The sequence below is a fragment of the Diuraphis noxia genome, unplaced genomic scaffold, assembly GCF_037042655.1.
Source record: "Diuraphis noxia isolate RWA-SAM2 unplaced genomic scaffold, SU_Dnox_SAM2 contig0003, whole genome shotgun sequence".
Lineage (NCBI taxonomy): Eukaryota > Metazoa > Arthropoda > Insecta > Hemiptera > Aphididae > Diuraphis > Diuraphis noxia.
The window spans coordinates 53,198,761-53,222,072 of NW_028301713.1; the positions used below are offsets into that span (position 1 = coordinate 53,198,761).

General features: G+C 27.0%; 3 protein-coding genes across 3 annotated transcripts; 1 reads left to right on the forward strand and 2 right to left on the reverse strand.

The window, feature by feature from the left end:
- Positions 1-10,275: 10,275 nt before the first annotated feature.
- On the reverse strand, positions 10,276-11,437 carry LOC107173348 (DNA-directed RNA polymerase II subunit RPB3-like). The gene has a single exon (XM_015523860.2). The coding sequence runs from the start codon at positions 11,222-11,224 to the stop codon at positions 10,403-10,405; it is 822 nt and encodes a 273-aa protein (XP_015379346.1). The 5' UTR covers positions 11,225-11,437; the 3' UTR covers positions 10,276-10,402.
- A 1,196-nt stretch (positions 11,438-12,633) lies between these two features.
- On the forward strand, positions 12,634-17,443 carry RIOK2 (RIO kinase 2). The gene is made up of 7 exons (XM_089222556.1): positions 12,634-13,061; positions 13,143-13,284; positions 14,471-14,639; positions 14,711-14,920; positions 14,985-15,176; positions 16,635-16,727; positions 16,812-17,443. The coding sequence occupies exons 1-7, from the start codon at positions 12,996-12,998 to the stop codon at positions 17,347-17,349; spliced, it is 1,410 nt and encodes a 469-aa protein (XP_089078682.1). The 5' UTR covers positions 12,634-12,995; the 3' UTR covers positions 17,350-17,443.
- A 958-nt stretch (positions 17,444-18,401) lies between these two features.
- Positions 18,402-23,155, reverse strand: LOC107173616 (structural maintenance of chromosomes 3). Its single transcript, XM_015524223.2, has 2 exons — positions 23,026-23,155; positions 18,402-22,964 (listed from the first exon to the last, which is right to left on the reverse strand). Exon 2 carries the CDS (start codon positions 22,844-22,846, stop codon positions 19,232-19,234), a length of 3,615 nt encoding a protein of 1,204 aa, XP_015379709.1. The 5' UTR covers positions 22,847-22,964; positions 23,026-23,155; the 3' UTR covers positions 18,402-19,231.
- Between the last annotated feature and the right edge of the window lie 157 nt (positions 23,156-23,312).

Here is a 23,312-nt window from a genome sequence, read left to right on the forward strand (position 1 = left end):
AATTTTAGTTATATTATTGGAATTTAAAAACATTATTCGTACTTAAATTTCTAGTGTATACTTTATATTCTAATATTAATTAGTTAATATCGTTAATGACTTATATTAATACTATATTAACTATAATAAATATTGCATATAGGTACCTACTATGAATGACCTAGTGAGCCGTCTACATATTATAATGAATCTGATTGGATTAATTTTATAGGTATCTACATTTTTTTTTTTTTTTTTGAAATAGTAACAATATAATTAATATAGTGCATTTTAGACTGACAAACCGTCTACTTAGAATCGTTTTTCGTATACAATGATATATCAATGAATTCAAATTTAACATCTTTTATTGCAGCTGAGTGACCCATGCGACACTTATGTACACCAGAACAATACTCACTTGTCTTTTCAACCTTTTCAATCTGTAATCTAATGAACCTACTATCATGCCCTATAAGATTGAATAACGAAAATCAAGCCATTAAGGCCTGCTTAAAAGTTTTTACAATGACCCTTAAGAGCTATTAGTATTACGGGCCTGATACTTAGTTTCATTTACGAATTGAATTTGAAGTTACTACTAGTATCTTAAGTGGTTTTTTTTTACTAATCTTATTGTTTTTTTATTTATCTGAAATGTTAATTAAAGATAAAAGATTAATATACGACAATTATACGCACGTTTTATATTTATATAAAATGTAAAAAATTACACGTCACCAACAAGAGTCGATCTCGTAAAATAAAATTAATGAAATGTTGAATTCAATAACTTATTAGAAAAAGTAACTTTATGTCACAAACTACAAATATGTTCATTGCTAGTAGTTAGGAAATTAATAATATTGTTACTCTTATTACATAGCGTTAGCGTAGGTACATAAAATATTATGTGGTTGTCGGTTGAGTGGTTCTAATTGCAAGGTAATATTATGTGTGCCAGCCACTAGGTGCCTATATGGCATATCATGATTCATATGGTCTAAACAGTAAAAGTTTTATATAACAGTTCAATAGTTCATCAGAAATATATAGTTTTAGTTGATATTTAGATAAATCACAGTTTTACCGAACAAAATATAACAGATTACTATCCTAGGAACGCAGCTGCGGATTGATCAATATTATCTATAGATCTATAAATATTATACAACTAATAATTTTCTAGGGGTCCCAAAAATATTTAATCTAGTTCTATCCACATGGACATGGTTCTATTATGCCAGTAGAACGGTTCCCAGCTCTGCATACCATGGTATTTCGTTATAATTCAAATAATAGGCAACACGATTTCATTAGCTATATAGAACACATGTTAAATTGTTGATATACGTCACTGCTCTGACAGACTGCAACAGTAAATAAGTAGATACATTGAAAACATATGATGAGTTCGTAACTGTTAAATGCAGTATGTACCTAACTGAAATAGATAAAAATTTTGCCATACATTTTAAAATGGAGATATTTTAAATACGTACTTATCTAACTTGTATTAAAATAATTTTTTTACTTGGTTTTTATTTTCAAACATGTCCGTATATTTCGTCACTAATTATTTATAATTATATGAAATTTATACTTATAAATACATTCATCATTCATCATAATAACGATGATGTCACCATATAGGTAGCAAACTAGCAACTATAATAACATCATAATTCGTCAGATATCAAGAACAAAAAAAAAATCTTACGAATTTCAGACAGACCCCGCAACCATCATGGATCCCAATGCGTTTATTATTTTAGTGATTCAGAATTCATGTCCAAATTGTTATAGTTTGCATCAATTTTATCTTTGATATACCTTATTAACTTTCTCTTTTGTGTTAAAATAAATTTAACTTTAACTTAATAAATAATAAACTAATAACACCTATAGCTGAAGCCTTAAGTTCAGCAATAAAAAATTTATATACTTAGTACATAAAATAAAAATATTAAGGTATAGAAACAATTACGATTAACAAAATTCTTTTTATGTAAACTCTCGTCAAAAAATGTGGTATTAAAAATAAATTTTGTCAATATTAAATAATATATACGAACTTGAACTCTAATACTCTGAAGTATGTTAAATTTATTTATTTATCAGTAAAAAAGTGAGAATTTAGAGTTAGGTAGCTTTTAATGAACATTCAGAGTACAAGAGTACAACCCACTGCGCTAATCTAGCCTATTTGTAATTAATAAATATCACATAAACCTTAAAAGGTCCTATAAATATTATTATAACTTATATTAGTTATATTATAGGTATACCATACAATTTTTTTATTGTTAGTATAATAAATAATGTTCCATTAAATTGTATAAATAAATATGGTGCTTACTGCTTTGTGTGCAATATTGATCAATAAATTATTCAAATTATTGTTTATTAGGCTTTTATACCTATCTATATATTTTAAGCGAAGTGAGACAAATTATTTTAGTAAAATTTATGACTTTAAATTTTCAGTTTTGTATTTATAGTTTACGCCGTTTATGAAGAAATGCTAATTTTTTTCAAAATAAATATAATTGTAGTTTTATTAGGTTTTAAGTAGGTATGAAGGTACCTATTAAATTATAAATAAGGTTTTATAACAATATTTGAATATTACATGTATTTTAATTTATATTTTTAATTTATAGAATTTAAGACGTATGAAACAATGAACTATATTCTATCGTGTAAATTAATTTATATATATTACAATATTACATATTTACCTAACATATATCCAAAAGAGAATTCCCTTAGCCACCTCTGGATCCACAACTGAAGAGATGCTAGATCTAGGTGGAAACCATTTATGGTCACGTATGATATATAATTATAGGTAATAAGAGGAAAGAAAAATTAAGAAGCTTGAACAATAGTGAGGAGGATATATTCAAACAGTATAATATGTTGAAGATTGCACCGAGTTTACTCAAAATGGAACGTGCACGCGTAATATATGGGTTGAGGTAAAGTAAATATAATGGGAAATGAGTAGAGTACGATGATTGATGGCCGCAAACGTAAGAATGTGCCTATATATTATAGTATTATAGTGTAAAGAACTAAAGATAAAATATGACTGTTGATGTTGATTTGAGAGTGCAGAACACGGCGGATATCATTTCATCTATCTCTATGGGTCAGCACTCAACCGGAGCCGGTAGCTGGTTCCCTGGTAGCCTCCTCAATCAGACAGGGCCCAGATTATTCGAAGTCCAGTTCGCTGTTTTTATTTTTGCTTAAGCTCCATTATATCATTAATATCAATCATTTCCGGAAATGAGTTCATTGTCCAGTCCACTGATTTCAACGAATAAAGCCATATAATAATAGGTAATATTTCTAATAGGTGCTATTCTCGAATTTAATATTTGAACTATTCAATAATAATTTATTTAAAAAAAATTGAAATGTACAACTCAATTTTTTTTTTTACATCATTGTAAAAACTCTTTATGTACATAACTGAATAATATAGTCTAATTGTAAGCTAATAAGTAACAACAACCTTGATGCTGATACTGTAATAATATTTAAGTATTATTATTTCCGTATCCCGCAGAGCAAATATTGAACTTAAAAACTGAAAAAGCTAAATTAATATATCTGTATTATACTTATACAAGAATTTATACAAATACATACGAGTAGTATAAATACTATAAATATAGGTTTAAATGATAAATTAATTTAATTAGTAACAGCAAATAAAATAAAGTAAAAATGCTGTTATAAATAAAGCTGAAATGTTGGAGATATAATCATTAATCACAAACCCTCAATGAGAAATTTAAAGCTGTATAGACACTGGAAGAGGAGGAGGTTCTTCAAGTTGGTTCAAAACCTTCTCCTTATAACATTGAAAGTATATAAATATATATATATATATATATTATAGCCTATAGGTAAACGCATTTACACAATATTAAAACTACCAAAATATTTTAGTGTTTTAATGTTTTTTTTCTATGATAAACCCCTCCCTAGGTATAAATTCATGTCTACGGCACTAAAGAAATATTTTTGATCTTTAAAATTTAACTTTTAATTTTTTCATAGAACTTTAAATGGACTAAATTCTCAGAGTTCTCATTCTTGACCACACGTTGTTATTAAAATAGTATAAAAAAATGCATTCAAGATCGATTATATTATCTACCATCAGACATCACTATACATCAGGTAATAACATGGGCGAATAGGCCTACCGGGCAACCGGGCATTTCCCAGTGGGCCCGGCTTCGTATTTCGGTAATGAGGAGGCCTTTAATATCATGTATTATTACATTTTTTTTCATGTGAAGGCCCCTTTTTAAAATTTTCCAGTTAGCCAAAAATGGCCTATCCGCCCATGGGTAATAATGGGAAAATAAAGAAAATGGTAAAAATGGACTATTAGAAATAAAAATATTATTAAGCCTTATAAAATCATTAAAAACGATTCTATGTGAAAACAGTCTATCAGATTATTTAATAATAATATATTTTAATTACCTACTAAAAACGTTATTCTCCGTTTAAACTTTAAATATCTAATTTCCTCCAAATTTGCAGAATTTGAAATGTTTATTAAAAAATTGTTGTATTTATATAAATTTACTGCATGAAAAACTCATGAAAAACCTTGTTTTAACTATTCACTTATTCTTAGCTTTATATCTCATATTTGTAAATAACCTAAAAACAGTCAAAATATTTATAAATTTATTTATTATTAAATTTTGAAATCTGTATCAAATATGAAAAATGGTCTTATAAACGTTTGGTGGAATTTGAAGTATCTAGTTATTAGTTGTTTAAAGTTACACAAAAAAACAGAATCTATACTGTGCGTATAAATTCTCATTTTTTCTTATTATTTTTTTTTAACAATGCTTTTAAAACTATACTGTATACCTATACTAGAAATTTTCGATTTAAAAACGCATTCGAATGCACCAACTCAATTTACTTTCCGAACACAGTAAAAGTTACTTAAATCAAAATAAAATGTTGAATGATTGTGTTCACAGGACACGATTAAAAAAAACACACACACACCCGTTATTAAATTATTTAAGATATTCATCGCTCCACTTTGCTCGAGGTATACAATAGTTGAGAAAGTGGATACTACTCTGTTTTATGGTAGGTGTCAAGTAGGTTTTTGTTATGTATACGTAAAATTTGAATTTAATATTGTAATATTATATTTGTTTGCATACAAAGAACGATTCTAATCGGAAACGATGTTTTGGCCTAGGATATTTTATATATTGGTCTATTAATTGGTACCTAATTATTTAGGTTAAATTTATTTTTGAATTGCATTAGCATACCTATTTTCCTAAAAATATTAGTGATTTTTTGGTTAAAGTATAAAAAATTTAAGTATTAAATTTAAAAGTTCAAAAATAAAATCGAATTTATATAACTTCATCATTAAAGAGAATTTGGAAGTTTGGTAATGTTTGATGAATCACCGTGATTTATTGAGATGCTTGTTGCTGTAAGTATTGTAGTAAAAATTTCACTTGAACAAAAATTACTTTATTTTGGTCATTTATATTAATATATTTTTACCTACGTAGTACATCTCATATGAGCATATGATTGCATAATTGGGTAATGGATAAACATAAAAAAAATACCTGCAAAATAGTATTTTATATAGGAACGTGTGCATATTTATTTATCCCTATCTTATCTAACACAACTGGGCCGCATAAAAACTTGGTTTAAAGAATGCATTATACTTATTCTAAAATGTTGATTCCTTATTATTCTCTTCTAAAATATGATTTCGTAAATAACATTTTAAAATGATCTGAATATCCGAATGATACATTATATTTAGTATACTAATACCATGGTCCATAGTTATCTAGCGTAAACATTCGTGATTAATATAAATGATTAAATACATGCCTACTTATTATCTATATTCGTACTTACATTTAGATAGGAACTTATTAGTATTTTAGGTTTGTTTATTTTCATTAATTTTACCAGTTATCACAGATTATAGCTTATATACATATATCATTATACGCGATTTAACTATAATATATTAAGAATAGGTAATATACCTATATAGTCTATTGACATTTGACATTATACTGTCCATTATATTTTGGTAGACCTTGATTTAGCTTATATTTAATATACTATGTATATATAAGTTATAGGTACTTATATCATAATGTATGGACTGTAATAATATGAGAATACATTCTATGATTTCTACTTAGTAATCTATATTGTTGTGCGAAATAGTTATTTATTTTAACAATAAACCGATACAGGCCCGTCCTTAAGGAAGAGACAAAGCGACACCCCATTTTGAATGCATAAAAATTACTTTCATCTTTAACAAAATAATTATGATCAAAATTTTAATTTACAAACTTTTATTTTCGTTGTAAGTAAAAAACCTAATAACCCTAAAGATAATATTATTACGAATAACCATTACTGTCCAGATAAAGATATTATCTAATTAGGCACACAATTAATCCCCCTCTTTAAAACTGTCTAAAGACACCTCTATATCGATACATTTAATGTGATATTAATTGTATGAAATTTCACATTCCAGACAACCAATATAAAGCAATTTATCACTATTTCTATGTTAAAAATAATCTCTTGTATTAAAAAATTTTGTGTTGGCTTAAACAGTGAGTTAAACAACAATAAAATAAATTAATAAAAATATATAATGTATAATGCCTACTTTTTAATTGAGCTGTGAAGTAGGTATATATTATAATCTGATAGGATAATTAGGAAGATTGATTTTCTTGGAATATTTTTAATTTACATATTCGTCGATTTGTGTTTGTTAAGATGCGAGTTATCTACGTTTCATCCTTCTTAGAAATGAATACAAATCTGTATCTATTCTGTTAAATATGCACTTCACATCAATTCGATAACAATTATTATAGTTTGAAAAATTTACTCGTATTACTAAAAAATGTGTAACATATGAATATTATGCATCATGTAGGTACCTATGTGGCTATGTTATTATAGGAAGCGGGAAGCCACAATATGAAAAAAATAAAGGAGGAAATAGGTAACCGCTCAGCTGTACCAATAGTAAGTGTCACCGCTGTACCTCATCATTAAGTCACTGTAATGTGTGTTTAAAATTTGAATTCAATGATGAATCATTGTCGAAGACGGTCTTGTGCTTAATGATGAACAAACACTTTGCAAATCCTTAGACTTTCACAAGCAACAATAACCACAACAATTTCATAAACTTGTACAAGAGGCTGATAAATTGGCATGAATTGGCTTGCGTTAAGTATAAAATATATTATTTAATATTCTAGTATATTGGTAATATGAGTATCTAGGATAAAATAAGTATAATGTTTATTAGTATAATGTTGAAGAAATAGAAAAATAGGAATACAGCAATGACGTTATTTGTTTATGGCGCTGTCTATTTTAAACATTAAAAAAAAAAATCACAAAATATATAAAAATCAATAACTATAAAACCAATTTATATAATGAAAATAATAATATAAATCAAAAGAGATTTCTACATGTTTGTAGCTTACAAACTCATAATCTGCAAAATTCCTGTTTTCTCTGCAAAAAAGTTCATATGAATCGTCCATTGGTCGATATTGGATTAAGTTTTATACAGTGGCGTAATTATGGGGATAATAAGTCTGTAATTAATTTCTCGTGAACACTTAGCTTTAAAATATTTTAAAATTTTAAAATAAAAATTAATGAATAATGGTTAACTATTGTCTATTGTCATCACTGTTTAAGAGATAAAATTTAAAAAACCTATAACTTGCGACTTCTGATATCATTTTTAACCGCCTAAAACTTATATTTTCTTAGGCCAGTTATTACAATGTCCGGTTAAGTGCACTTAACTATGCATGCATAGGCGTAGTGTGAGGATTTTTGTGGGGGGGGAGGGGGGGCTATAGTCTTTTTTTGTGATATCAACGACGATACCGCATTACCGCAACTTCTTGCGAATTACTTCGCATAAAGGGTATAATAATGATTCCGGTACAGAGGTAGATACAGGATATAATATCCTACAAATGTAACTATATAGAAAAATGTAAAGGAACAAAATATAAAAAGGACTAAAGATGCACATTATTAAGTAAAATATGAATAAATAATATACTATTACTTTTTACTATACACCCCTCTTCAAAGAAATGTTTCCCCATAAAATTATTAATTTATAATTACTTTTAGGCTAATGACCTGGGATGTTGAAGCCTTTTATTCCAATAAAAAAAAATAAATATACTATACATCATATTATTATCAAATACATATTTTGTATTTGAATTAAATATATATATATAAAAAAAATTAAATAGGAATTTATTATACCTAATATATTATAAAGTTTGAAGTTTGCTTTTTGGGAAAATACCTATATTAAGAATCCCTTCAGATTTAATATTATTAGCTAAGTCCCTTTCAATATGACAATATGAACTAGTAGAAGTAGTGATAGATTTAGAAATCTATCGTTAGTCATATAATTTCGTAGCCATGTTTTTATTCGCCGCTTTACAAAACATGATTTCTGAGGGGGTGATCTATAGCACCCTTAGCCCTACGCCTATGGTTAAGTGTCCGTTAACGGTCATCGACGGTTAGTGAGATTTTTACCGACAGTATTCCGACGTGGTGACGTTAGCTTTAACTGAACATCATAAGAACGGCCCTTAGTATGTATTCAAATTAAAAAATAAATTGAAACAAATTAAGTGTTGATAATTAATATTTATTGTAAATTGTATAGAAATAAATTCTGGGATCTTAATGTATTATAAATAAAACTCTAAAAATAATGTTTTTATACTCTAAAACTTCTAAACAATATAGGTACTAAATTTTTTTTTTTATATATAATTTTGTCATAAAATCTAAATGACAATACACATTTTAAAGAAATGTAAAAAAGTTTGAAAGATAAAACTCATTTATTTAACTTCTTTTATCAGAAAAAAACAATTATTTCCATCCGTCATTATTATTTTTTATATACATATATTTAAATCATATATTTATTTGCCTAGGGGACATATACAATGATATATCATAGGATTCAAATTTAATTCCATCCATTACATTAACCCACTGTACAGCAGAGCGACATCCACAACTTACCCGCTTTTTTAATCTGTATCTTTTAGTCGCAGAATTTTATTCGTTGGGTCAAATTGTCAAAATGTTTGGAAATTTAATACCAAGTTCCTTTTAAGTAGGTAGTTATAATAGCATTTGAAAAATATTTAAGATCCACAGGCATGACTTTTTTTATAAATAATTAAAATTAAGATTATGACAAAATTTATCAAAATATCGAAAATATTCATATTATTTTGTAGTTAAAAATGTATAAAATATTCAATTTTTATAGGTAAGGATTGATGAATTATTACGTTTCACAAAAAATAAATGGCTCATATTTTAACAAAAAAATCTAAAAATATACAAACACAATTATTTTTTACAGACATTTTAAGTTCATATGTGGACGAAATTAGAAATTAAAACATTTAAAACCGAGGATAAAAATTGTAATTATATTGTTGTAATTTAAAAATATAATTAGTGGTTATATCAAACTTATAAGAGTTTATTATTATATTTTATACACCCAATGCCATTTTCAAATGTAAATTTTTTGAAAAAAAAAGAATTTAATCTTTTATAGTACTAATAATAAAAGAAATTACTTTAATCAGAATAATAAAATTAAATATACTAAGTAATATTATAGGCTGATTAACCATCTTCACTCAGAATTCTTTTTTTCAGATACCATGATTTTGTGACATTGAATTCAAATTTTACACATCCATTATAGTGACTGTACATACTGTTTTTTTCATCAAGATTATTTTAAAAATAAATGTGTCTTTTTTACTTTCACGCCTCTTAAAATACTAACCAGATTTAATTTACTATTATAGAAAGCTCAATCAAAGATTAAATTTTATGATGTAGCTTTATTTTGATTTATTTTGTGGTTTTACGATGAAACAATAATACATTACTAGTTTTAAGCTTTACACTTAACGTTTAATTTTTAAAATTGGTATTTAGAAATTTTTTAAAGGACCCATCAGATTTACACATTACACTTACCCATTTTTTCTTATCTCAATTAGATTCTGCCGTAGAATTGGAAAATGCAAGTACCTATATAAATATGCTGTTTATTGATGAGCATGTCCATTGATCATACTATAACTATAAACATTGGGGAATTAGTATATAGTAAAATAAATGTACAGATGTATAAATTATTATTTATTGTTAAATTGTATTAATTAAAAATTTAATAAATATAAGAATTATATTACAATTGTTTTTGAGTGTATTAAAAGTCAGTGAAATGTATAGATATTAATAAAAATTAATTTATAGCGAGTGCATCCATTTCTTGTGTGAATTGCGTTTGGAGGTTTGATAATTTATTTTTAAGAGCAGCAACTCCCATAAGAACAATATTTTCAGGCTTTAATGATCCACAGCTTTCTACATTGAAGAAAAACTTATTTGGTTTTGCTCTCCAATTGTATTGTCCTTCGTGCTGATCTTCATTAAGTTCTGAATATTCACTTTTAGGCCATTCATCTGGCTTTGGGAACAATGTGTGTCGCATTGTGTTGTCTGGGTCATATTCAAAGCTTACACCTGTAGTTGGATTCCATTTAGCATGCTCTTTACCAAATCCCTTTTTAGCAAATGCTCTAATTTTTAATTCTTGTCCTTTACGCAATTTTATAATAAGTATATCATCTTTTTCACCATATTCATTAATATCACTATCTTGGTTCCTTGAAGTAACTGGAACTACACGTGGATTATTGCTCACTAAATCTGCAGTAGTTACGTGTCTTGTCATTTCTTCTGAACATTTTACATGCAGGTTGAATTCCACACTGCAGTCGTGACAAAAGTCAGAGCAAGTGCAATCTCTCGAGTACTGAAGGCGATCGACTATTTCATCGGATGTTAATGGTATGAGACCAATACGTGACGCTATAAACTCGTCACTTAACACTGTAGAATTACAATCCAACTGGACCCAATCGATGGCTAATGTCGGCGTTTCAGCAATAAAAACTCTACGTAAGCTATTCGCAACGCTAAGATCAGTGTCTTCAATTTGAAATTTAATTGAGTCAGTAGTCAGTTCAGATATATGCACGGAAGGTTGATTAGCATACGGCATGATTACAGTTTTTTTTTAAAATTTAAACACTTATTCACCACATGTACCTATGAATAGAAAATAATATTATGTCTTATGTTTAAGTTAATGTTAAGTATTAATTAAACTTTAATAATTATAGAATAAACGCGAAAATGACATAAACATTGTTATCTTGAGCATCGAAGTAATCACGTAAATAGCAGTGAGTAAACCAAACAATAAAGGACCACGCTGGTAAGCTCGTAAATAATAAAAATGTAAAATACCGTTCTAACAATGATAACAATGATAATATATAATCTATGTATATATATATATATATATTATATACTTTGATATAGTCATAGATATTAAAGAATGGATAGGCCATTGCTATATTAATCGAATAGAGGGAAGTGTGCCGGAATGGGGAAGAGAGAAAGACAGATTTTTATCATTACCTCTCTTTCTGGCAGAGGTCTTATCATAAATTATATTTTGTGATTATTATCATTGCTGTTACATATGTAGACATTAGAGTTTTCCACGAACTACGTAAAATAAATGATATAAATATTAAATCTGGAAAAACAAGGTCAAAATTGACGAAATTAGTACATTTTAGACATGAATGATTTATGTTATTATTATTATATTATATAAAATATGGTTTAATATTAATGTATTAATTGTATTATTATTATTTATTAATTTATAAACTTACATATTAGTATATTACACTAATTTATAATATTGAGTATTAAATATTGACAACTAATTGAATAAAATGAAATAAATAAAATAAATAATTATTATGTGTGATTAAACCAAATTCTGTTATCTATTTGTGTTAAGACCTCTATAACCTCAAAATAATTTCATATTCATTCCCGTATGATAAGCTCAAATGGCCTATCTATTCTTTAATATCTATGGATATAGTATATTATTATGATCTAAGATCACGAACATAATATATAATAGTTATAAATAATGATTATATATATTATCTATATTGTGACAACATTTATATTTTCTTCACTTTATTTTAAATTTTAAGGTTATGATCGTAACACAGATATAGATAATAATTTATTATCTATATCAGCAGGCTGTGGCTGTGGATCGTAATAACCATGGCCAAAAACTAAGTTGGCACGTTTACGGTGTATAATTGTACATTATATAATTATAGTATTATACTCGTATAATTGCACGGCCGTGCAGAAAGCAAGTGCACCAATGTAAAGTACCTAACACAAATGCTGAACGTAACGGCAGCAATTAGTAATGAGAATGCACTATTGCACCATTGCACCAACCATATTATCAACATAGATAATAAAGAATATAATTTATTATCTATGATTATCAACTTTTCACGTTATGTCCATAGATAATATATATATATTAATATATTATCTATGGTTATGTCTTGTGATTTGTGATAAGAATACTGTACCCAGGCGTGTACCCGTGGGCCGTGATCGTGATTCGTGAAGACGTGAACACACCGAACACCCGAACCCGATAGACAGTGAACTCAGAACTGTGAATTGTTAGAAGCTTAGAACACTGTGGTTCTATCTTATTAATAATTTATTATTCAGTTATTTATCGTGTGTAGCAATCTTGTTGTTATAAGGTTATAACTTATAGTGTGTAATCTTATATCCATTGTATAAACGAAGCAAATACCATTGGCTTTGAAATTTATTAATGGTATAAATATATATTTCCCAGAACAAAACAATCGTAATCAAATTCGTGACTTTTGAGTTACAGTAGGAATTCCTATAAAATTATAAATATGGGAAAGTTGAATGTGGCTATGCTTCGTTATTTGACACGTGAAGATTTCAGAGTTTTGACTGCTGTAAGTATTTTTAAATGCAATATGTTTAGTAAACACTTAAGTGTAAATATGTAGTAGTCATGTTAATGTATGTACTAACAGATTGAAATGGGAATGAAAAACCATGAACTAGTTCCAGCTACATTGGCTGCTTCAATTGCAAATCTACATCATGGTGGTGTACACAAAATCTTAAAGGAACTCTGCAAGCATAGACTTTTGTCATATGAGAGAGGAAAACATTGTTAGTATATTGGTTTTATGATTTTTAATTTATAAATTAACTACCTATAGCTACTAAGCAAGCAATCTGATTATTTAAAAACTATTTTATAGAAATGTAATTCTTAACTTAATATTATAAAAACAGTAAATAAAGAAATTCATATATAAATTAATGTATAATCTCAATATTTAAGTGTCATCACTGGGTGGCTGTTTTTATCAAGCTTTTTCATGTATTATATTATCTCGGCTAATACTCTTATTGTACCCGTGAGGTACAGATTGTGTATATAATAATAAAGAATAAAAAAAAAATTGAATAACCTCTAGGTAGAAGTTACAGAAAATCAACAGTTTTTCTGACTTCATGTTTGTTTTAGTACAATTTTGTAGTACCTATTTAATTCCAATTATTTTATTGTTAAAACCTTTTAGGAAGTATTTCTTTTTTAGAGTGGATCTGTTTTATTAGACAAATTATTAGAACTATGTAAAACAATTTGAACTGTTAACTTTATATTCTACCCTGAGTTTTCTCATATCTAAAATATTGTTCAACTCTCTATACATAAAACATTTTCCTATCTTTATTCAAAACTAGTTTTATTTATTCTACTCAACACATGTTAGGTTAGATTATCTTTATATATAAATATTTAAATGTTTCATTTTTTAGCTTTAAGTAGTTTTAAATTTCTATCATATTTAATATTTTTTTAATTTTTAATTTGATATCAAGGTAATAATGTTTCCATTCACGAAAAATTAACATTAAAAAAATCAGTATAATAATTTACTTAATAATATATAGCAGTATAACACACATTCATCACACAACATACATATTGGGCCACAACCCATTCTTGGGAGTTAAAAAATTTACTTCATGACTTTATGACTTATGAGCGTATGACTCCAATACTATTTCAGAGATTGCAAATGTATTATTAGCTCTATACCATATACCTTATAAATATCAATAAAATAATGCTTTATACACTTAATCATTTATAGCACTTAGTAATGTCAAAATATGCATTTAATATTATGATCTCTAGATATAAATAGTGCAAACTAAGAATATCTTATGTAAATATAACAACAACTAAAACACCAATACATAAATTAACATTATATATAAAATATAATATTTACAACATTTATTAAATCTAAAATTACATTACATTTTCATTTTTGTTATTTAGATGATGGTTATAGGTTAACTAATACTGGATATGATTATTTGGCACTGAAAACATTTACTGCACGTCAACTTATATCATCATTTGGTAATCAGATTGGAGTTGGTAAAGAATCAAACATTTATGTGGTTGCTGATCCTGAGGATAAACCAATATGTTTAAAATTACATAGGTATTTTTGAATATGTAACTTTCTAGTTTAAAATGCAAATCTATATTATAAACTTCTGTATCGTTGTGTAGATTGGGAAGGACATGTTTTCGTAATTTAAAAGAAAAACGGGATTATCATGCACATCGACATAAGGCTGGTTGGCTGTATTTATCAAGAATTTCAGCAACAAAAGAATATGCTTACATGGAGGCACTATCAAAAAGAGGTTTCCCTGTTCCAAAACCCATTGATATCAATCGACACTGTGTGCTTATGGAATTAGTAAATGGACATCCTTTGTAAGTATTTTACTTTTTTATACTTAAATATCAAAAAATAACAAATTTTTTTTTGATTATTTAGATCTCGTCTTTATGAAGTTGATAATGTAGAAAATTTGTATGATGATCTCATGAATTTAATTGTTCGTTTTGCTCAACATGGAGTTATACATGGCGATTTCAATGAATTTAACATAATGATTAATGATGAGGAAAAACCCATCATTATTGATTTTCCACAAATGGTGTCGGTTACTCATGCTAATGCAGAAATGTGAGTATAGAAATTCTTTAGGCACATTAACCTAGAATTTTTTTACTATGATAACTTATTTTTTATTATATTTATATTGATACAAAAACATTCTATACAACAAATTTACAATTTTGAAGTTTTGGTATCTCTGGATTAGTGACTATAATTTGATAATATACAGGTGCAATTGCATATCTCCATCATAGAATTAATTAAAAATGATAAATTAAAATCTCCTCTGTGTTATCTACTTAAATACCTTCTAAATGATTAAAACATATTATAACACCATCATTCAAAAAACCTTCTATGTATGTTTGGCAAAAAACATAAACTAATGAGACCTCCAACGTGTCAAAACATTGAAAACATTGAAAACATATATTTTCATAAACATTGAATTTTGACTTTTTACAAAAAATATTTTAAAATTGGTTTTTGTGAATCAATGGCTATTTTTTTTTTTTTTAATAAAATGTCTTGTCTTGAAAAATAAGGTTGTAACACATGTGAAGTTGTTTGTGTGAACAATGAAGTATAAATTTAATTTTGTTTGATGCATGGTGCATGGAACATCTATAGTTTCATAAATAAAATGATATTGAAAAATATTATTAAAGATAACTAGTAATGTAACTTTTAAAATATTTAATATAAAATTTTTACATTATAATTTTTGTGTACTAATATCGAATCCCGGAAAAAAAGAACAATTTTTTAAATTTTTTAAAATATTCAGTTGATTCCTGTAAATTTTGTTAAAAAAAATATATTTATTAAAGTGTGTTTGTAAGAATGTTGATAAAATAGTAGTTGAGTCAAAGACGTTATTTTTAGATATGTAGTATAACTGTATAAGTATTAAAACAACCATACTTAAAAGAATAAAAAAAAAATCAACAAATGTATCAAAGTCATTTTATGGTATGAAAATTAAAATATTAATGGGTATCAACTAATAAAATGATATTTATTTTTTATTGCTTAAGCGTATAGCTTATATAGTATGATACTAAAGCAACAGATCTGCAGACCTGTCAATAAATTGCATTTTTATTACCCAATAATTGATAAGTTTTTGACATTTAATTTATATTGTTTGGTACTTAACAATATAATTTATATATATTCACCAGTCAAAATGTCAATACTATTGGTATAATATAAAGTAAAATAACTTTATATTACTGAAAATTCCCTATGTAGGCCGATTTTATACTTTTATGCTATTATTTGAGTGAATTAGTAATAATTTGATATCAAATGAAAATTGAAAATTGTTCTTTTTTACTGATTACCACTAATATTGATATAGACTTGTATTTGAAATATAACGAATATTTGGAAAACACTGTATAATTATTAGTAAATAATTTCTTGTTTAATCTTAAATTTGTTGATTTATTGATAATATTGCTACAATGTTTTGTTGGAATCCAGAAAAATTAAATTAAATTTCACGATTTTTTATTTTAGGTATTTTGATAGAGATGTTAAATGCATCAGAGCATTTTTCAAAAAAAGATTTAACTATGAAAGCCACTTGTATCCAATATTTGAAGACATTGTGTAAGTAATGAAATCAAATCAAAATTTTTTTTATGTTTAACATATTTTCTAATTACTTTGCATTTATAATTTTACTTTTAATAGTCGGGAAGAATTTTTAGATGTTGAAGTATCAGCTAGTGGTTTTACAAAAAATATGGACCAATTTTTATTGCATGAACTAGGTATGGTTGATAGTATCGAAGATGAATCAGGAGAAGAAAGTGATTTTTATGAAAATGAAAAAGACGAAGTGAAACATTTAGCTGAACGAGTGGCTGAACTAATGAAAGAAGAGTCTTCTGAGGTTCTTGGCAACTCTACTGTCCCACCATTTCAAGAAATGTCAGATAATGTAAAATCAGAATCTGATGAATATGTATCATTAAGTGAAAATGATGATTGTGAAAGTGTTGTATCATCAAAACTATGTTATTCAGATATACATAGTGTTAGAAGTATGTCAACAGCTACAACAATACCTCCAGAAGTAATTAGAGACAGGGTGAAAAAAGCATTGGCAAAAAGAGAAAGGGCTGCAGTAAGACATAGAAATCTTGCCAAAGGTGAAGCCAGTGCTGTAAATCGACAAAGAAGAGATAACAAAGATACTATAAAGGATAGTTTTGGAATATGGGGTTAAATATTTTGCCCGTCATAATTTAGAACTATGTTATAGAGTATTATATAATTATATTTATATTGCATAATAATAACATAATATTTTTGTGCAAACATTTTGGGTATTTTTTGTTAAGAATCTTAATTCCTTACCATTTGATTCTCCATTAAAAAAGAAAAACAATGCAATTTTAATTAAAACTATATTCAAAGTATTTTACATAAGTTTATATATAAATGTTCATATCCAAGAATAAAAAAGAAAAATTCAAATTTGAATTTTTACAAAAAAAATTAATTTACTTAAAAGTAACAACATTTAGATACAATTGTATTTTAAAATAAAATAAATTCTTACAGTAATTATTTATAATTTTGATCGTTTTTATGACAAATATCCATCACAATAATTAACAAAAAAATTTGAAACTGTATTTATCAAATACCTCATCTCAAAATATTTCAAATTAATACAAATTTAAATTGAAAAATATCCTGTATTAAACGATGATAAAACATATTAATTAATAATTTATTGATCACATTTTAAAATAATTTGTTTGTTTTTAATTGATATCTATTTGGTTTTTTCAACATGGCCATTAGTGCTAAATAAATGTATATTTTGCACTAATTAATAAATTATTATATTTAGTCCAGTATACATTTTTTATCATTTAAATATTAAAACAAATTCTAATATTAATCATCCATGTTAAAAAATAATGAGTTTTAATTTATAACATTTAAATTTTAAATTTAATACTTTATGTATAAAATTATTCATTTAAAATAAGTACAATTTAACAATAAATTGTATTTATTTAAAATTATTTCAATTAAAGCTTGTTTTGTATCTAAATTGAACATTATTTAAATGAAATATTTTGATTTTAGGGATCTCTTCCTAGTTTAATTTTTGTTAATTTTAATCGCATGGAAAATTAAAATGCAATTTAACAGCTTCAAGCCAAATATCTTGGTTTTAACACTACATTACTAAAATTAATATCTATTTGGAAAACAAAATAATTACATTAAAAAAATTATTATAAACTATTTATAATTATAATATTATATAAAGTTGCAAACTTAATAATACATGTCAAAATTGTTACAAAAATTACAATAATTTTATTCAATGTTGTAAATGTTTATATTACACAATTCTGGGTCTACTATTTAAAGAGTTAACAAATTCCTCAATAATTTACAGCATATAGAAACTATACTCACTGTAATAATTAATATCTTATTACTTAGAGTTAAGTGAAAAACAAAATGTAATTGGTAAATCAATGTTGAATTGTGATAATTCAAAAATAAAAATTATATGATATGAAATATACTATTTTTTCAATAATTAGATTTTTTTCTTTTTTGGCTCTTTGGATTTCAACTATCGAAATGCTATTACATTAGTACAATTGGTAGTTATTGATTAGCAGGTTTACTTGCTTGGTAGTAGCAGTGCTATGGTGGGGTAATAGGAATCCAATTACCTTTCAATAAAATAGTGTTTATGCTAATAATCAATCATCTAGTAAATACATAAAACAATACAAATATTCAATGAAAAGTGTGAGTCTTTATCTTATATCTAATAGGTATTGAACATGAATTGTGAACATGTGTTAATTAATATTTGGTAGAATTTTAATGTACTCCTCAATGATAACATGCTGAAAATGTATTAATATCTCTATAGTTACTATACATAAAAAAAAATACTGACTTAATGTTTAGGTAGGTACACTACGTCATGTGGTTTAAACAATATGGACAACAATGGCTAAAGACTTATTTAAATGTTGATGTGATATAATTTAAACGACTGGATTAAATGATACATTTTTTTCACACAATTTAAACCTTAGGGATAAAGTGTACATAATAATAATCTATTACCCATGAGTTGTATCATCTTCCACAAAATCGTGTGCATCCTCCCTGGTAACACATTCCACATGGCTTACTTTATTACGGAACTTAACACCATAAAACTTATGCGCATGTTGCAGCAACTCTGGTCTAAACGTTGTAGTAATGAACTGTGCTTCTGAAGACATTTCATGTATCATATCAGCAACTGATTTCCTATGTTGAGGATCTAGCGCTTGATCGATTTCATCAAACAAGTAGAACGGGGCAGGGTCACACTTTTGAATAGCAAATATTAAACCTAACGCTACAAGAGATTTTTGACCCCCTGATAGTTGATTCATTTCCCGCATTTCACCTCCTTGTCCAACAAAAGACACTTTGATCATGACACCAGAGTAGTTACCAACACTAGTCTCGTCTCGCATATTAATTGTTGTTGACTCTTCACCTCCTACAGTTTTCATGACTAGTTTTGCATGACCAGCAGGAACAAGTTTGGAAAATACATAAGAAAAATACTTGGATACTTGCTTAAATGTTGATTGTATTGCATCACATTTTCGTTGTTCTAAGACATTCATAAGTTGTTCTATTTTTTCATAACCACGGTCAAGTTCTTGTTTTCTTGAAACAAGTTTTTCCTTTTGTTCTGAAAAATTTATAAATTGATCCAATGCTTTTTTATTGACATGGCTAAATCGCTTTAAGTGACTATTAGCTTTTTCTAACTCTTTAAATAAATTTTTTGAAGAATAGGACATATATTTAGTAACTAGATCTGTATTGGGTAGAGCTCCAAGATCGTTGATTTTAGTTTCAGACTCTTCTAATTTTTTACGTAACATTTCTTGCTTAGAGGTTACTTTACAAAGATCTTTAGATTCGTTTTCAAGTTTATCCTGAGCATCTTTTTCTTGAGTTTTCCATTTGTCTAATTCTTCTTGGCATTTCTTTTGCCTCTTAACCGCTTCGTGGACTTTGGTATCAATGTTTTTCATATCTACATTAATAGTGTCTAATTTTTTTTCTATAGCATTCAATTCTAACCTACTACTTTCTAAAGTACGTTTTCGTTCTTCAACAGATATTTCTTGTAATGCCTGTAACAATGTATCTCTACGACGAATCAAATTATTAGTTAATAGATTTTCTAATTTGTTCTTGTCTGCTTCTAATTTCATACGCATTGAAAATGCAATTTTATTCTCTTGAGTCAATTGTTTTATGTCATTATTAAGTTTATCCATTTCCTTTTGATCAGTCACAGATAATTGTGCCATAAGTTCTTGATGTAGTTCAGATTCAAGACCTGATCTTGTAGTTTGCATTGCTTCTAAATTTGAGGAGGCAGTTACAAGTAATCTTTCTTTTGTCACCCTATATCTTTCAATTCCAACCATTTCTTCTTTAATAAGCCTGATATCTCCTTTTAATTTGTCAAAATTTCCTTTAGCTTTACTGTTCTTGGTTTCAGTTTTTTGCATATCGGCCATGACCACATTAACATTCCCTTCAACATCATTTAACTGTGTTCTAAGTACAGTCAACTGTTCTTCAGAATCTTTTATTTGGGTCATTAGTTCATTACGTTGCTTTTGGATTTCTAATTTAGAACGGACATTTTTAAAATAACCTCCAGTAAGCGTACCACTTGATGATACTTGATCTCCATCAATCGTAATACAATCTAGCATACTTTGCTTCGATATACTCGTAGCTATTTCTAAATTTCGACATATCAAAGTCTTCCCAAAAATAAATCTCATAGCTTTATCTAAATGAGATTCATAATTTAATTTGTTTACCATTGGAATTGCATCTTTGGATTGTGGATATTTTATTGTCCTCGCAGTTAACCTATTAAGTGGCATAAATGTTACTTCACCAGGCAAATTCTGATTATTTATTTCTTTCAAAATTTGTGTTCCAATCTTATCAGAATCAACAATATGGAAAAACATTCTTCCACCAGCAGTCACTTCAACAGCTGTCTGTATGCTTTCATCACAATCAAAGTTTTCAATTACTTGGCCATAGTATTGCTTAGCAAGATTGGCTTGAGATCCTCCACGTTCCTTAAAAATTTCTAAAACTTTACGCACACTATCTCTTCCATTTAAAATTGCTTTACCAGCCATACTTCGAAGTAACTGGTCAGCTTTAGCTAATTCGTCTTTTAATGTAGAATAAGTTTGTTGTAAAGAACTTTCTTTACGCCATAATTCATTTCTTTGACTTTGGTATTGGTCCTTATTTTTTTTCAATTCATAGTATCGTTTATTATACTCATCGATTGCTGTTCTTTGTTTTTCTAATTCAGTTGAATTACTATGTACCAAATTTTCAAGTTCTAATAAACGCTCTGCATCTTTTTTTAAATCTTCAGTTAATTTTTCTTTATGGTCAGTTTTATCTTTAATTTGCTTAGTTAAAGATTTTAATTCTTTTTGAATCCATTGGTCCCTGTCTTCCTTGGATGCAAATTGACTTCCACGTCCCTGTTTAGCATATAATTCCTTACGCTTCTGTTCTTTAAGTGCAAGTTCTCTAGTACAACTTTCTTCTTTTTTCTTTTGAGCTTCATATTTGGGTTTTATTTCTTGCAAGTCTGCTTCTTTTGTTTTAATAGTTTCTTGTAATTTTTCTAACTCTCTGACAGCCCTTTCTCTAGAATTATTATCACCTTGCACTTCATCAGTAAGATCTTTAATTGTAAAATCTAATTTGGTTTTTTGCTTTATCAATTCTTGTTGTTCTAAATTTAAAGTATCTTTATCTTCTTTAACACTATGTACTAAGCGTTTGGCATCACGTAAGTGTTTGGTTGATTTTTTAGCTTCATGAGCTGCTTCTTTTACTTTGGCAGTAAGACGTTTTTGTTCTTCGTCAACATTACTCATTCGGCTGTCTAATTCTTCTAATTTCCTTTGAGTTTCTTTAAGTTCTCTATCGTGAATACAATATTCTAAAGTTCTTCTTTTTTTATCCCATACTTGATATTCTTTTAACTCTTCCTTTTCCTCCTCCAACGTACTTAAACGATCTTCAATAGTTTTTATGAATTCTACTATTTTATCTAATTTTGTCTGAGTGTCTTTTAATATCTCAATTGATTCTTCTTTCCGTTCATCATACACACGAGTGCCAGCTACTTCTCTCAATAACTTGAGTCTATGTGAATCAGGGGATGTTGCCATTTGATTGATTTTACCTTGCTTCACAATATAATAAGGATTTGAATGAGAAAATCCAGCAGATTCCAATAAATTAGTAACATCACTTCTTGGTACCATTTTTTTATTTAGGAAATATTGGTCTTTCTTAACACCAATAACCCTTCTTAATACTACCTCTTCTTTATCAATTGGAAGTCGATTGTCTGTATTGTCAAAAATGATCTCTACATAAGCAGAATTGACTTTAGGTCCAGTACCTTCATGTAACAATGCTTGACGTTGTTCTGGACGAAGATGAGAAAACTCATCGCTAAGCACAAATTGAATAGCATAAAAAAAATTACTTTTTCCAGAGCCATTACGACCAACTACAACATTGTGTCTCTTGTCAAATGGTTCAACAACTGTTTGTTCACGGTAACTCTTGAAACCGTGAATAATTACTTGTTTAATAAACATGGTGTTTCTTAGTATGTAACAATAGCGATGAGTATTTTATGGGAAAACCGTGTACGGAGATTATGTTTTTGAGTTTTCATAGTGCCCGTCATTAGTGTTTTATTTTCATTTTCATTGTCTAAAAATCATAATTAACAAATTATTATAATACATTCTCAAGTGGTGATTATATTAATTACCTGTGTTTAACATAATTAGATATCTTAAACATGAATGTAAAATATATTAAAATAAGTCTTTCAAAAAGTCGGTAAACTAGTCAAGCTGTATTAAAGATTTTAAGACAAGAAATTGTGTTTTGTTTACAATTTTTCAATGATAAGCAGTGCTACCGTAATGAAAAATCGAAGTCTGCCACTCTGCCAACATTATCTTTAAAATAATAATCTGCATTTAGGTAGATAATAATAATTATGTAAATACTAAATACTATAGACATATTATTACTATAATATAGAGTAGACAG

Excerpts from the sequence above, each read along its gene's own strand:
- LOC107173348 (XM_015523860.2), bottom strand. The coding sequence starts at position 11,224 with ATGCCGTATGCTAATCAACCTTCCGTGCATATATCTGAACTGACTACT.
- RIOK2 (XM_089222556.1), top strand. The coding sequence starts at position 12,996 with ATGGGAAAGTTGAATGTGGCTATGCTTCGTTATTTGACACGTGAAGAT. Across the intron at positions 13,062-13,142 it reads ATTTCAGAGTTTTGACTGCT|ATTGAAATGGGAATGAAAAA; the intron begins GTAAGTATTTTT and ends ATGTACTAACAG. Across the intron at positions 16,728-16,811 it reads CCAATATTTGAAGACATTGT|TCGGGAAGAATTTTTAGATG; the intron begins GTAAGTAATGAA and ends TACTTTTAATAG.
- LOC107173616 (XM_015524223.2), bottom strand. The coding sequence starts at position 22,846 with ATGTTTATTAAACAAGTAATTATTCACGGTTTCAAGAGTTACCGTGAA.